Source organism: Melospiza georgiana, chromosome 9 (genome assembly GCF_028018845.1).
Source record: "Melospiza georgiana isolate bMelGeo1 chromosome 9, bMelGeo1.pri, whole genome shotgun sequence".
In the NCBI taxonomy this organism is placed as follows: domain Eukaryota; kingdom Metazoa; phylum Chordata; class Aves; order Passeriformes; family Passerellidae; genus Melospiza; species Melospiza georgiana.
In genome coordinates, this window is record NC_080438.1 from 21,743,296 (window position 1) to 21,758,557 (window position 15,262).

At 56.0% G+C, this 15,262-nt stretch overlaps 1 protein-coding gene across 3 annotated transcripts in view; it reads right to left on the minus strand.

Annotated features, from left to right (window-relative positions):
* Window positions 1-975: 975 nt before the first annotated feature.
* ERI3 (ERI1 exoribonuclease family member 3) overlaps window positions 976-15,262 on the minus strand; it is a 129,151-nt gene continuing 114,864 nt past the window's right edge. For 2 of the 3 annotated variants that reach the window (XM_058030299.1, XM_058030300.1), the window contains exon 8: window positions 976-2,529. In XM_058030299.1, the coding sequence (XP_057886282.1) occupies window positions 2,447-2,529 (83 nt within the window). In that variant the 3' untranslated portion in view covers window positions 976-2,446. The remainder of the gene's footprint in view (window positions 2,530-15,262) is intronic. The other variant, XR_009114813.1, reaches the window with a different exon arrangement.

Below are 15,262 nucleotides of genomic sequence, written 5' to 3' on the forward strand. Positions count from 1 at the left end.
CGTTTTGCAGGGCCTTGGAAGGGCCTGGGTTTATGGGCTGCCCACTGTGGGCACTGGTGGCCCTGGCTGTGAGCCCTGCTCTGGGCTGATGCCCATCTGCCCACCCTGTGTCCCCTACACCTGCCTTCCAAGTGTAACTTGCCATCATCGATCCCCCGTGACAATGTCCTCTGAGTCACATTCTCGCCTGCAGGAGTAGAGGGCAAAGGCCAAGTTCTTAGTTTTCATAAAAAACTAATTAGACTACTCCCGTTGAGAAAGGGTCAATAAAGCTGATCAGGGGCTGCACAGATGGAACTGGTAAAACCCCTGTGACCTTTGCATGGAGCAAGTGGGCTGGACTGCCCCTGCCTCTGGGAGCTGCCCACTCGGTGCTAGCTGGACACTTGCATCCCTGTCCCCCAGTGGCACTGTGGCACAGGGCAGGTCGCTTGGGCACCTGGATGCAGTGGTGGTTCCTGCACAGCTGGGCATGGCTCCTGCACCCCATAGCATTGCACTCATGGGGCAGAGCAGGTGCCCCAGGGCCCTGCAGAGCCACGTGGGCTCCATTCTGTAGCCAAGATGGTCCAAATGCACTGGCAGCTGTGTGGGTACGGTGTGCCAGGCTACAGAGTGGGGTGGCAGGTGCCAGTGGGAGGTAGTGGTGGCTGTCACCCTGCACTGGGCAGAAAACTGCATGGGGTGCACCCATGGATAAGGCCCAGCAGTGATGGGCTGGTGGGATCCTCAGGGCAGAGCTGCCTTGGGGCACAGGCAAACCCGAGGTGGGGCTGGGGCTGGTGCCCACCCACAGTGCCCATGCTGGAGAGTGGGGCAGTGCTCCAGCAGCAGGGAACCTTGACCATCCTTTCACAGCCAAAACCCTTTGAGGGGGAGCGTGGATGTGCCATACTCCAGGGAGCACCCTACTCCCACATATCCCAGCAGCACTCCCCTCCCTCTGCCCGCCATACAAACTTGCACATGCATGGGCACAGCCCGGGCTCCTTTACCCCCAAACTTTATTCATGTGGCACATTTACAGCAAGGATTGGAATAACTAGACAATGAAAATGCTGGGGTTGCATTATCGGTTGGTTTAACTGGAACACCACACACCATGCAGTCATGTACCGCCAAGTTCAGTGCCTGTATTGCCCTTCTGGCTGCCGTCACCGGCTTCGCTCCAGGCCATGCACGCACGGGCCTGGGGCTGCAGCCTCCCTGCAGGTCAGTGCCCGGACGAGGGCTCCATTCAGCAGGGCCCCGGGGCTGGGTGACACTGAGAGGACGTGTGCCCTCAGCCCGCCCCACGGCTCCCCCCAACCGCCCTGGCCAGCCGGGAGCCCACCCAGCCGGAGGGGATGTGCTCGGCAACTCTCTCAGGCAACAAGCCAGCTGCTGCTGAGCGTCCGCGGGGACCTGTGAGGGGCACAGCACGGCGGGGCTGAGCCTCAGCTCGGAACCGAGGGAGGGTGGCGGGGAGCAGCCCAGGGGCCCGGGGCAATTTGCAGCTCCCCCGCTCAGGTACCTGTGGGCCGGGGGCCAGCGCGGGCTGGCACGTCCACCACCGGACACGGACACGGCGCTGTGGCGGGCCTGTCCCCATGGAGCTGGAATTGATCGGCGGGGACGAGGCGGGGCCGGGCATCCCACCCAGCCCCGCAAGAGGCACGAGCAGACGGAACGGGGACGGGACGGGGCTCCATGCGGACACTGTCACCTCCCTCCTGCCGCCCGCCTGTCCGCTGGGCCCCTGCCTCACTGAAGGGAGCCCTCCGGGACCCTGCAGCCCACGGTGGGGCTGCCAGGGGCTCTGCAGCGGAGAATACAGGCACTTCACCTTGAACATAAAGAGACGGATCGCGTTTGTCACATACAGGAGTCAGAGAGGGGTTAGTGTTGACTCAAAAAGGGGAAAAGGCGCTCAGGGAAGAGGCGGGGGAGCTGGCGGGGAGGGTGAGGGGCCGGCTGGACACACTGAGCCTCCGTGAGTGCTGCCCGAGTGCAGGCACACACCGGCATCGCTGCAGCAGCTGTCGAGGCCTGAAAACATAAAACCAGAGAAGAGAAAGAAGAAGGGAAGGTGGGTATGGCCCATGCCAGGGTGGAGATGGGGTGGGAGAGGGAGGACGGGGTGGGATATGGAGGGAGGGACGGAAATCAGGAGCCAAAGAAAAAGAACGAACTACGAGTCTAAAATGTGGTGCAAGCGCCCTACGCGGCTGTCCGCTAGCATGGCATAATGTCCGGAGCAGCCCAGAGAGGGAGTCACATCAGGTCTACACAGATTTGCCTTCCCATATATACAACCTCTACTGGAGTTAACAGCTGAAATTGAGATTTTTTTTTGTGTCGGTTCCTCTGGCCTCGGTTGCCGGGTTTTTTTTTTAATGCTGGAGCCCGTCCTCCCCGCCTCGCCGGCACCGGGCGCATGCAGCCCTTGCCTGGCTTGCCTCAGGGATCAAAAAGGTTTGGAGGTCTGCTTGAAGATGAAGCCTCTATGGGCCAGTGTCTTCATGATGTTGGCAATGTTCTTGCAGTCGTCTGAGGAGAAAGCACAGAGATATTGGGTTAGAGGCATGATCCAAACAAGAGTTGCTGGAGCAAATTCCGAATCCCATGCTGGGCTGTGTCCTCTCCAGTCCAGGCACTCTGTCCCAAGGACCTTGCAGTGATGTGGTGTGATTGCAGAGTTCCCAGTCCCAGCACTGGCCACCTGCATCCCAGAATGACCCAGTGTTGCCCTGAGATGGATCCATGCCCTGGACCTGAAGGTTGGGGTCATCCATGTCCCCACCAGAGCCAGCCCGTGGTGCCTCCCTATGCTCACCGACCAGAGTTTGACAAGTGGCAGCTGGCTGGGATGGCAAGCCACAGCCACTCCTGGTGCTGGGCCGTGGCAGAGCAGCCAGATGGGAAAGGGGAAGGCTCTGGTGTTATTTACCTGGGACTAAACTCAGGCACCGTTTGCTAAAATAGAAGCCGGGCTTAAATTGATTCCTAGTGTCTATATTTCATGTTGAAAATTGGCTTGTAAATCCATGTTTTGATCTATGAGGGCCGTCTCCTTAAGAAAAAGCAAGAGTAAATGTGTAATTTCTCCCTTGACAGCACACGGCGCAGAGGCGATCCTTCTTCCCGCTCCCCTCCGTTTCGGGACAGCTCCACTCGTTCCGATTACCACTCTTTCTTCCTCGCCCCACGCCTTGATGTCTCCATTTCATTACCGCCCGCCCATTTATCAAGCTGTTACCGTAAGGGTGACTTTGCCCACTTGCGTGTGGCAGCGGGGCCTGGCTGACACGGGGAGAGGGTGCCCCGGGAGGGGGGTGCAGGCAAGGCCCCCCTCTCCCCGCCGCTGCTCGATGGATGTTGTGGTGGAGGGAAGGCTGCATCATTACTGATGTGTAAATGATAAAGAAGCCTCCACATCCATCTCCCAACTGTAAATCCAGGGAGTGCTTTATAATCAAGCTACAGCGATAATAATGTGAAATTAGGTCTCTCTATCAACGGGAGGAGGCCTTTTAATCACAGCTTAAAGGGTGCAAACGCTGTTTATCATAATTGAACTGTATCCGGGCTAATTGTGGCCATATTTCACTGTCTAGGAGACAGCAGGCTGCCTGCTGACAGTGCCGCGTGCCGGATTGAGGGCCCCCCGCAGCCGGGCAGCGCCGTCCTGCTGCCAGGCATCTGCCCACAGGGCTGGGGCTGCCCGGCCTCCTGGGTGCTCCCTGCCACAGCAGCAGCACTGCCCAGCCCCGCTGTGCCCAGTGACCCGCTGGCAAAGCCATCTCCTGTGCCCCAGCGTCTCTTGGAAGTTCAGGATTTTCCCCACGCGCAGCTCCCCGAGGGGCTGCCATGAGTTGCCAGGCTCCTGGCTGACGGCTGGCAGTGAAAGAGATGACATTCCCATCAGTGCCACGTGCCTCTGGAGTGTCCCCTGAGACCCTCTCGTGGCATCCCTTCCTGTCACTCGTGTGCCAAACGGGACAGCAGCTGGGCATGAGGACAGCCCAACAAAGGAAGGGGGTCCCCAGCCCACTGGCTGGCATGGGGCAGAGGTGAGCCCATCTCTCTGTGCCTCTGTCCTCTCTGCTGCCCAAGGTGACACTAATGGCTGCACAAGGCCCCTGGAGGTGACAGGTGTCCTGCCCAGCCAAGCCACAATGCCAGCTCCTGCTGCTGTCACTTGTTCCCACTCAAGCTATTCCCTCACTGCCCTTAGGAACACCTGCTCCACCTCATCCCCCAGACAACTGAGCCCCTTGGAAAGCCCTCAGCCCTTGGAGCCAGCTGCCCTGGGATCTAACAGGGTAACAGCGGCTTGAAAGCTGGGGAAATGGAGGAAAGAGGAGTGAAACTGTCTGAGGTCCAAGTACCCCTACCCAGCCAGCCCTGGCCTGGTACCCCCAAAAAGCAACAGCAAAACAAGTCCTGGAGCTGTGGCAGGTGGGTGGCAAGTGAGCAGTTTGGATGCGAAAGCACAGCCCCAGGTGTCCCACAGCCATCCTCACAGCCTGCAGCCTTCCCCGAGCTGGTGAGGGCACTGAGGCTTGACTATTGCTCCATATTGCTGAGGGGGAACTGCACAGAGACCTTGGCAGCTGCCAGACAGGCGGTGAGACCCCATGGCACCTCCTGGGACTCCCAAGCTGGTCCCTGGGGACACCGTCTGTGACCGCTGTCTGCTTCCTGCACCCCATCACTTGTCTCCCCAAAACCCCAGTGTGCTCTGTTGCCAGGTGCCAGCGCTGGGAGAAATCCTGAACTCTGAGCTGCCACCTTGCTGAACTGGTGGGACCCTGTTGGGTCAATGCCACCCACATGGCCACGCTGCCAGTGCTGTCCTTGCTGTCCCAAATGATGCCACGGCCCCTGGCAGCGAGTGTGCCAAGCTCGTCATACATCATTTAGTGAGACTCATTCCAAATCAGCGCTAAGGTAAACACTCTTATTATAATTATCCATGTAAAAAAAAATCAACAACAGCAGAACAACTTTCTAATATGCAATTACAGCCATCTATTGATTTTACAATGTAATCCGCTCCGATTGATTTAATAACACAATTATAGGCTGGCTCTCGGGATATTAGAGTGGGAGATTTTCATAAACTCCAAAGCAAAAAACTAAGCGGCTTTTAAAACAACACAGTCAGATGGCTGTTTGGGGAATTATTAACAATATGAAATCCTCTAAATCTGGCCGTCGTTACCTTGTGAAAGGAATTTCTATTACAAAAATGGCAATTGACAGCCTAAGAGAGCGCGACCGGGATTGCTCTGCTGCTTTTCAGTGCTTAATCCATGGCAGAGGTGACCACGGGGCAGGGGACAAGCAGAGTCCGAGGCTGGCAGGAGGGCACAGGCAGCCCTGCCCGCGCTGCAGCCCCCACCCAGCCCAGCTCTCCTGGGGGGCACATGGCTGCGGCAGTGCTGCCCTGGCACCCAGGCTGGCACCCACCAACCTGTCCTGTCTGGTGCCCCTACCTGGGGCCGGGGATGCTGGCAGGTTGCAGAGCCCCCAGCTTGATCCCCACCCTGGCACACTGGGTGTGTCCCAGCCCCGGCCACCTGCAGGGGCCTGAGGGGTGCCCAGCTGTGCCCCGAGGCTGAGCAGGGCCGTGGGTGAAGGTGGTCCAGCGTGGCTCTGCACAGGCGCACACACGCATGCGCGCCCCCGCTCTCCTCCCGCTCACTCCCTCAATGTATTCCCGACTTTATGGGCACATTTTTCTTGTCAAGCTGACAGGGTTGCTAAGTGGATTTCTCCCTGATATGCGGACGGATTATCACATTACTCCAATGTCCTACACAAACATATTACTTTATATTCAATAGCCCTAATGAATATAAACTGCTTTTTCTTTTTTTGGGGTGGGGGGTAATCTATAGATTTTTAATGAGGGCACTATTAACTCCCTCCTCTTTAAAACAGACTTAGGTGCAGCCTCTGAGTAGAAAATCAATGGTGTTATTGTAGGAATATTGTATATTGATATTGTAATAATAAGATGCAATTGATTTAGGGGTGTTGTGCGGTGTGTGTGAAAGGGGTGAGCCTGGGGTTATCATGCAAACAGAGCAGTGGCTCTGCCCTGCCTCCCTGCCCCTCACCTTGCTGTGCTGCTTCCGAGCATCGCCCCATGTCCCCGTGCAGTGGCCCAGGATGGCTGGGGTTGAGGTGCCCTGAGGTGCTGGGTTCCAGGGCTGGCTACCTCAGGGACTCTCCTTGTGTCCAGCTGCCAGTGCAGTGTGGGGTGATGTGACACCCCAGCCTCCACTCACCCTGGCTGGCTTAGCCCACCAGGTTTTAACCTCCTGCCCCTGTGTTTCAGCACTACCCACTGTGACACCACACTGGCCTGACACCCTCATTTCAGCCCTCTCCGTGTCCTGCCAAGCTCTCACTGCAGTGACAGCCAAGGACAGTGACACGGGCACACACATGGGGCAGCAGGACGCTCTCCTCAGTTTAGGCTGGAGTTTGTGGCCGTTCAGCATCACTGGCTGCCTTGTCATTGGAGGGGCACAGACATTCCCATTGCACTCCTCTGCTGAGACAGCAGCAGAAAGCCCCAGCCCATGGCACTGGGCTGACTGCCTGGCATGTGCCCTCCCACCAGCCACTGCATGGCAGCACTGCTGTAAACCCAGCGTGAGTTTGAGGATTCCATCAGCTGCTGGATCGGGCTGCCAGGAGCAGCAATGCTCACTCCAGGAGAGCATCACCTCCACACCAGCCCAGGCACTGGGGAGGAGGGTAGGGGCTCTGTGCGCTGCCCTGCCAGCATTTCTGCCACCTCCCCACAGGACCAACCACACAGACACCTCCACACGGGGGCTCAGGGGCTGAGCGCTGCCGTGCACTGGGCCGAGACGCTTCCGGAGCACAGAGGGAGCTTTTCCATCCCAGCAGCTGCCCCGCCGGGCTGTGGGTGCTCAGGGACTGCAGGGCCCCCCCAAACGGGCTCATTTGGAGGCAACCCCACTGCACCTGTGCTATGGCCGGGAAGACGGATCACCCCCGGCCCGAGCTGAGCAGGTCCATATTTAAACTGTCCCCATGGTTTATGGGCTGTACCAGAACTGATGCTCAGGCGCCGAGGGGCCATTTGTCAATGTTCTAATGGCAGATTACTGTTAATGAATAATATCACTGCTGCCTTTGTATAACAGCTCCCTGCAAAGCGGAAACAGGCCCGCCCGGCCACCGCCACCCGGAGCGTCCCCACCGCCGCCCCTGGGTGACAGCAGGTGGCCCTGTGAGCAGTGGCCACTCTATGGACCTCAGAGATCTCAGAGTCTGGCACTGCTGCTGGCGTCCCCAGCAATCATTAATGGGTGCTGTGTCCCTGCAGTGGGCTGTGCTGCTCCCTGTGAGCAGGAATGTCACTGTCAGCGCAGGGAGTGACAGCATTTTCCCAGCACACAGAGCTCTTGTGTCACTCACTGTGTCCACACTGGAGCTGGAGGCAGTTTGTGTCTGATCTGAATCCATCCCCACCATGACACGCTGGGCAAGGTGAGGACACCAGGATGCCCGCATAGTGGTGACAAGGACGTGTCAGAACCAAGTGCTCCCAGCTCCCAGGGATCCACAGGGATGCCAGGGATGGTCCTGCCGAGCTGCTCCCAAATTAATGGCCTCATAATCCCGCGCACAGGGCAAGGGGCTGAGCGTGTCCCGCACAGCCGGCAGGTATATTAGGTGGAGCTGACAGCGACGTGCAGAATATTAAGAATAACTTACCTCATTATCTGCAATTACGTTACTGCCACACACCTCATTTCTTCATGAAGAAAAGAAAATTAGTTTTATATTGACTTCATCCCAGTGCCTCCCTGCCTGCCCCGCCACAGAGCGCCCGCACAGCTTCTGAAGAGGGGTTGGACACAATTCATACTCATCCTCCCTCAACCTGTGTCTGTCCCAGAGGGACATGATGCCTGTCCTACTCCTTGCACACTGGGGTCAGCAAGACCTCCAAATCCAGTTTACCCCAGCAGGGACACTGGAGCAGGGAGGGCCCATCTCTGGCAGTTCACAGATCAGTAGGAAGAGCAGCAAAAGGGGACCAGTCTTGACCACCAACCTGCTGCCTTGGGCACTTTCTTTCTGTCACCGAGGCTGGTCACTATCATGCCATGGGAGACAGGATGCTTCCTCCCATCCTCTGCACTGGGAACCACTCTTCCCATCATGCACGCACCATGCTGACCCTCTCCCAGGGGCTGGGGCCTCTGCACTGCCGAGACACCCAGCTGCTGAGACACCTTCCAGCCCCACAGGCTGCTGGACAGCCTGGCACAGGCGAGGCCATGTGGGCAAACCACGACAGCTGGGGCATCCCTGCTGGAGGGAATGGGCAGCAGGGGCTGAGCTTGCAACGTTCCCAACAACTCCTGGAGCCATGAGCCCAAAGGGCACCAATGCTGCTGGGGCCAAGGGTGACCCAGGGGCACAGCTTGCCCTTCAGCCTCTCTGCCTGTTCTTGCACATGCAGCATCCCTGGCTGGCAGCCTTCCCTGAGCAAACAAAGCGAATGCTGCCATCACCCCGCTCCTGGCTGTGGCCACTCACTGTCCAGGAGAGCAGGGGAGCGGCGTGCACAGCAATACAGGGAAAAAAGCCAATTTCATCTTTATTAGAAGGAGATTTCTCTTTTAGTAATAAGCACACTTCAAATAATTAGCGTGTTTTACGTAATAATGAAATTATGGAAATGCAGGCCACTTATTCAAACAAGTCACCATTACCATATTTTTAAATATTAGACTTAATTAGAGTTTATCACTTCAGAGAAGTACGAGGAGTGGAGATTTTTTTCCTTTACAAAAAAAATCCTCATAAAGTGTTTATTAAGAGCGGGTAAGAAGGGGATAATGATCTGTTTGGAAATTAAGGCAATCAAACATTTAATGCTCTGCACTCCTGTAGGCAAAAGCATTCAAATGAGTCAATTATACATCCATTATCCAGGCACGATTAAACAAGGCAGGACGGGGAATTTGTCCTCCGCATCATGCGATTGTCGCGAGGACTTATGTCCACTTAAAGGCAGCTAATAAAACACTAAACTTGGGAAGAAGAGGAAAACAGGACCCAGCCAAGGGAAGAAAAGGGAAGAGAGGCGGCGGGTCAGCAGGACTGCAGAGGGGTGAGGGTGGGAGGTGGGCAAGGATGGAGCTGTGTCTACATCCCAGCCCTTCATAAATCAAAGTAATTAAGTTAACATGAAAATCAACTTCACCATCCCGTTAAATTACAGCATTTGCATATTAGGACTCAAATGAAGTAGGTAGCAGGCAAGGGGGCTGGGAGGGAAGGAGGAAGTGGGGGGGTCAGGGGAGAAGGATGGGGAGAACAGTGCACCAAAAAGGGAACCATTTATTACGGTGAATAACTAATTTCAGAATTTATAGCGCTGGATTTTCGTTCCTGTGCCATTTATATTACAGAAGGAAATTAAGGGGCGGGCAGGAGGCTGGCTGGACATCTTTCTGCGTTATTGCTTGTCTGCCATTTGCAAATCATTATTAATTGTGGCCCGTGTCGCTGGTGCAGCAGGGCAGGGTGCCTGGACAGCCAGAGCAGACACACATATCTCTTCATCAGGACCCCAGCCGCTAGCCCTGGAGAGCCAATTACCCCTCCCTGATTGGTATCAGATAAGGAGGGAATTTTTACAAATTAGGGAATAAATAGAATTTCCACACGTGAAGCAGGGAGGGCTTGAGAGGCAGTAATGAAAAACGATACATCACCATCAGCCAGACAACCCTATTCATACGCCGATGCATTACACTCACTACTCATAATCCCAGCGAGTGACAGACATCCGCCGAGCCGGAGGGAGCGCATCCCGCATCCTGCATCCCCCATCCCGCATCCGCATCCCGCATCCCGCATCCCGCATCCCCATCCTGCATCCCGCATCCCCATCCCGCATCCCCATCCCGCATCCCCATCCTACATCCTACATCTCGCATCCCCATCCCGCATCCTGCATCCCCATCCCGCATCCCCATCCCGCATCCCCATCCTGCATCCCCATCCTGCATCCCCATCCCATATCCCCATCACCATCCCCATCCCGCATCCCGCATCCCCATCCCGCATCCCGCATCCCCATCCTGCATCCCCATCCCGCATCCCCATCCCGCATCCCCATCCCACATCCCGCATCCCCATCCCGCATCCCCATCCCGCATCCCCATCCCGCATCCCCATCCTGCATCCCCATCCCACATCCCCATCCCCATCACCATCCCCATCCCGCATCCCCATCCCGCATCCCCATCCCCATCCCGCATCCCCATCCCGCATCCCGCATCCCGCATCCCCATCCTGCATCCCCATCCCCATCCCCATCCCGCATCCCGCATCCCGCATCCCGCATCCCCATCCTGCATCCCCATCCCGCATCCCCATCCCCATCCCCATCCCGCATCCCGCATCCCAGGCTGCTCCAGAGCACGGAGCTCTCCAGCCCCGCACCCTTGAGCAGGCCAGGGAGGGCCCCGTTCCACCAGCCCCATGCGCAGCCTCTGCCGGGACCTCGCGGGCTGCCCACAGCCTGCACGGCATCGCTCAGCTGGGCAGGCAATGCGGACTGACCTCCTGGCACAGGAGCCATCCCTGCTCCGGAGCCCAGCAGGACAAGCAGCCAAACTCAGCTCCAAGTTTGGTGGTTAAAGTCACCCAGCTGGATCCAAGCCTCTCACCAGTGTCCCGCATCCCTGTGCGTAAAGCACATCTTCCCCAAAATTACCCAGTCCAAATTGGGACCTGAAGAAGACTGCCGCTTCCCTTGGTGGCTCACAGCAGCACCCTGCTATTACAAGATCCCTACCCAATTTCTGAATTGTACTTGCCTTTTTGTACTCTTCAGTCCCCAAATCAGCCCCCACAGCTCTCAGCCAGTCCTGGGTACCCCAGAGCAGTGAAATCTCTGGGCTCAGAAATGCCACAGGAGCAAAGGATGTGCTCCCATATGGCTCTGCTCCATTAAGAATGGGCTCAGGATAGAATATCTCTATTTCCCTTAAGCTGCTGAGGCAGCCCCAACACCAGGCCTTGCTCAGGGCAGCCCACAGAGCCACCATCTGCCTGTGTCCCCCACACCAGCACACCCACTTTCTGACTGTGTAATCTCCCTGTGGCAGCTCAGTCCTTTTCCTGGGCTGTGACAGTGCTGGATGGCCCTGGGAAAACAGCAGGCATCCAGCTAAGGGGCCTGGCATGTGGCTGGCCTCAGAAAGAGCAAATCCTGCAAGTGCAGGGACCCGGTGACATTGGTGAGCCCAGCCTGCTCTGTGCTCCCAGCGCCGGAGCCGCTGCCTCCATGCCTGTAATTAGCTCTCCCTTATGACAAGCACGTCACTAAACAAAATGCTGGGCAGATCAATCCTGCCTGTAAGTCACGCAGCCTTTAATTTATTCAGCATACAATGTCGCTCCACCGCTGGCTTCCTGTAATTTATACCGTACACTGTCGTGTATTATTTAACTCGTCTGAGTGTTTTACAGCTCCTCTCAAAGTCGCCATGCAAAATAAAGTCACGGCGGGGCACTGGCAAGGAGCAGGGAGGGTGCAAACTGCCCTCCTGCTGATATGGGACCCCTGGGCTGGCTCAGGGATAAGGTGATGCTGACAAGTTGCTGTGAAGTTGGTGGCTTGGGCCCTTTGTGTGGGTGGGAATGAGAATGGAAGATGGAGCCCCAGAGGAGCCCAGTAAAGGGATCCAATGCTGGTGATTCCCTGGAGGGGGAAAGAATGCTGGTGGGGGGAGAGGGCAGCAGGACTCTTGTCTGGCCCTGAAAGCAGGAGGGAGGTCCCACCCCAAAACTGGGGTAAGGACTGGGGTTAGACTGGGCTGAGAGGTGGCCAGTAGCTGGTGCAGCTGCTCTGAGCAGTTCATCAAGGGCTTGTCTTTGGCCGTGCAGCTGAATGGAAACAGTCAGTGATGTAGAGCTGGATATCCTCCACAGGGAAGGTTAAAACCTCTGTTCAGTGTAAAGTTGCCATATCTAAGCACTTATGATCATGATATTTATGGCTAGTTTATTCCAGGCTGTTAAAGGCAGCAGTAGTTATCCACAGATAAAGGGAATTCGACTCCCTTGACACCTTTTCTCCCTGCAGTGAAGGCATGCCTGGCAGAGCTGGGTGCTCGTGGTGTTGTAACTCATCTGATGGTCCCTGCCTGAGGCAGCACAGGGGCCAGACATGCAGCTGCTTGGCATGGCAGGGATGGTGGGTCTGTTTCTCCTGTGTGGGAGCTGTGGGCACAGACATGGGAGATGCTGTGTCCCTACCCCTGACTGATGCTGCTGGGGCCAGGTGGTCCCTGGGCTGCAGGGAACAGCTTGGTTTGACCTCCACCACTGCTGCTGGCTCTGTTCCACATCCAGCTCCTGACATCCAGTCCCTTCACTGGGATTGGGACCCTAATTAGGGAGAAATTTCAAGGTAGAGATGAGTGAGTTTATAAAGCTGAGTTTCTCCTGCCTGAGTGACATGAGATGTCAGAGAAAGGAAATAAAAGGCAAGAATGCAATTCCAGTGCTGCCAAGAGTGTGTCGCAAGTCCTAATGGAAAGTTCTCCTGCTCTTTAAAGCTTGGTCAGATGGCCTAGTTATAGCTTTAAAAGGACCCAGAATCAAACTGCGACGCTGCACTCGAAGCCTTCAAATAAAGCGAGCTGTGTTTCTGCAAGTCCGGCGAGGCAGAGGCAGGCGATTACACAGAGGAGGGCAGGTCTCTCTATCTTGGAGGGAGACCTACCTATTTTTAAACATTAGCTCTAAATCAGCAGCTCACCTCTTTGTCTAACCCAAACCCTCTCTCGCCTTCTGGAGGAGAGATCAAACACCAGCCCTGCTGCCATTGTTTCTCTCCCAGCGAGATGGATGCGGGACTGTAATCTTCCCACAAAGCTGCACGCTTCAAAGGTACCAAAAGTGCTTATTAAAAGTCCTTGGAAAGTAATTTAATAACATCCCAAAAGGCTGGAAAAATCAGCGCTGGCAGCTCAAAATATAACCTGGCAAAGGAGATGGCCCCCTGTTCAACACGACAGTCTGTGGGAAGCTGCACACAGGGCCAGGGTGCTTGGGCACACAGACCTGCTGCCTCCCTGGGCTGTGCCTGCTCTGCTGCTGTCAGGGAGACAGCCAGGTGAGCCAGAGCACAGGGGACTCTGTGAGACCACAGGGGACTGTGTCCCCACCAAGGGCTTTGCTGGGCCAGAGATGTCCTCATGTGGTGTGGACAGAGTGCATCTGTCTGCCCCGGCTCTGCTCCCCTTGTTGAGCTGGAGAGCGCTGCACTGCCCCAGAGGCAGGATTTCAGGCTTGCCCCTGGAACATAAAAATATTCTGTGGGTTTTCCAGCCATCTCAGCATCTGCTGGAGCAGCAGCTTTGTGCAAGGCTTGCCCAGACTGCTGGGCTGGAGAGAGCCACCTGCAAAGTGGGTGTGTGACAGTCCTTACCTGGCACAGACACGGATGTCAGCCAGGCCTGCAAAGCCATGTGAGAGAGCTGTGTGCTGTGTGAGACAGAGCTGCACATCTCTGCAGGGATGGCAGTACATGTGCCTTCCCACGAGTGCATACGTGCAGCAGGCACGTGCTCACAGCCACAGCAGCATGAGGGCTGTGCTCCTCTCTATCCCCCCTGAGCCAGTCCCTGCTCCCAACCTCAGGCAACACACAGAACCCTGGGGCTGCATCCCATCTGAATGGTGCAGGCTCCCGAGGAAAGGGGCAGGGGATGGAAATTAACGCTCCAGCCCATTAGCAGGGCTGTTTTACTCCGGATCATTAAATATGTATATCTTATTACACGCCTTGTTACAGTATTGAGCTCTATTGACTGATAATAAATTCCAAACATCATCCTGGTCATAAATTTATCTGGAGATGATGAAGACTCAATAATCTAGTCATGCAGATAATATGATAGGGCCTTAAAAAAGATCATTACATTATATGCCAAAATTAAAAGTGAAATACACTTTATTAACACTGTTTCCACACTTGGGGCCATTACTTGTTATATCCCCTCTTGCCCTCCCACCCACCTGCCTACCATCCCTCAGGTCAGCCAGAAAAGGAGAGACAAGGCAGAGCTGCCACAGCTGTACCCCAGCAGGAACCTGGCAGAAGGGTAAGAGGTGGGGCAGCTGGCACACACAGGACATCCCAGCTTGACTCCAAAGATGCTGGGTCCTGCTTGGTACAGCATTGCTGCCCTGCCCATTGGGCAGTGGCTCCTGAGCATACAGGTATTTCAACAAACCCCTACCTGATGCGGCCTGCAGTAATTGGGACAAAATACAGCCTTGTGTCCCACAACAAGAGTTCCTTTTTTAGAAGGAAAAAACAACTTTCTGCAGCTTCAGGTCTCCTGAGAAAGCTGCCCACCCACTGGGGTTAACCCAACAGCTCCCACCTGGCAGCTTCTCTCCCACAGGCTTGGGCAAGCAGCAGAGCCAAGACAGGGGTCCCTTCTCAAGCCAGGCCATGCTACAGTGTGGCACAGAGAGGTGTGCAGCAGAACTGGGGATGTGGGTGCAGCGGGAGACCCCTCTGAGAGAGCAGGGTGCCCCACAGGCTCCCAGCACCCCAGTGCCAGTGTCACTGAGCTGTCCCTTGCTGAGATGGCGAGGGCTGGGCAGCTCCCAACCACCTGCCCCAGGGCCTGGGGTTGGCCCCCTCCTCCCGCTGGCCTTCCAAAGACATTCCTCTCCTTTAATAGGAAGGTCACAGCCATTTAAACACCTGTGATGAGGGCAGGTGGCCCGTGCCCTCCTGCCTGGCAGGGCTGGCCTGGCCATGCTCCCGCCTGCAGATCAATGGCACACAGCAAGTTTAAAGCATCCCCAGCCCCCCTTCCTTGGGCCACCTTCCTCTCCAGACACGCAAGGTGACAAGCGCTGGGGGGCCCGCGGATCAATGCCGCGACACGGATCGGCTGCCGAGAAAAACCAATTGCAGATCAGATGGAAACCGACTTCTTCTTGTATCTGCCCGGCTCTCTCAGGGATAGATTGGCTGGAGAAATCCGATGGTGAGAAGAGACAAAGGGGGAGGTGATGGGGAGAGGAGGAAAGGGCTGATAATGCTCCTGCCGCGGCTCTAATCTGTGACAGCCCGAGGATTTGCTGAAAACCATTATCACACTGCTCTCCCTTCTCTTGTCCCTGATAAAGCCTCGGCTAATCTGTTTGTTGCAGGTATTGAACAATGCATTTAGCGAAACAA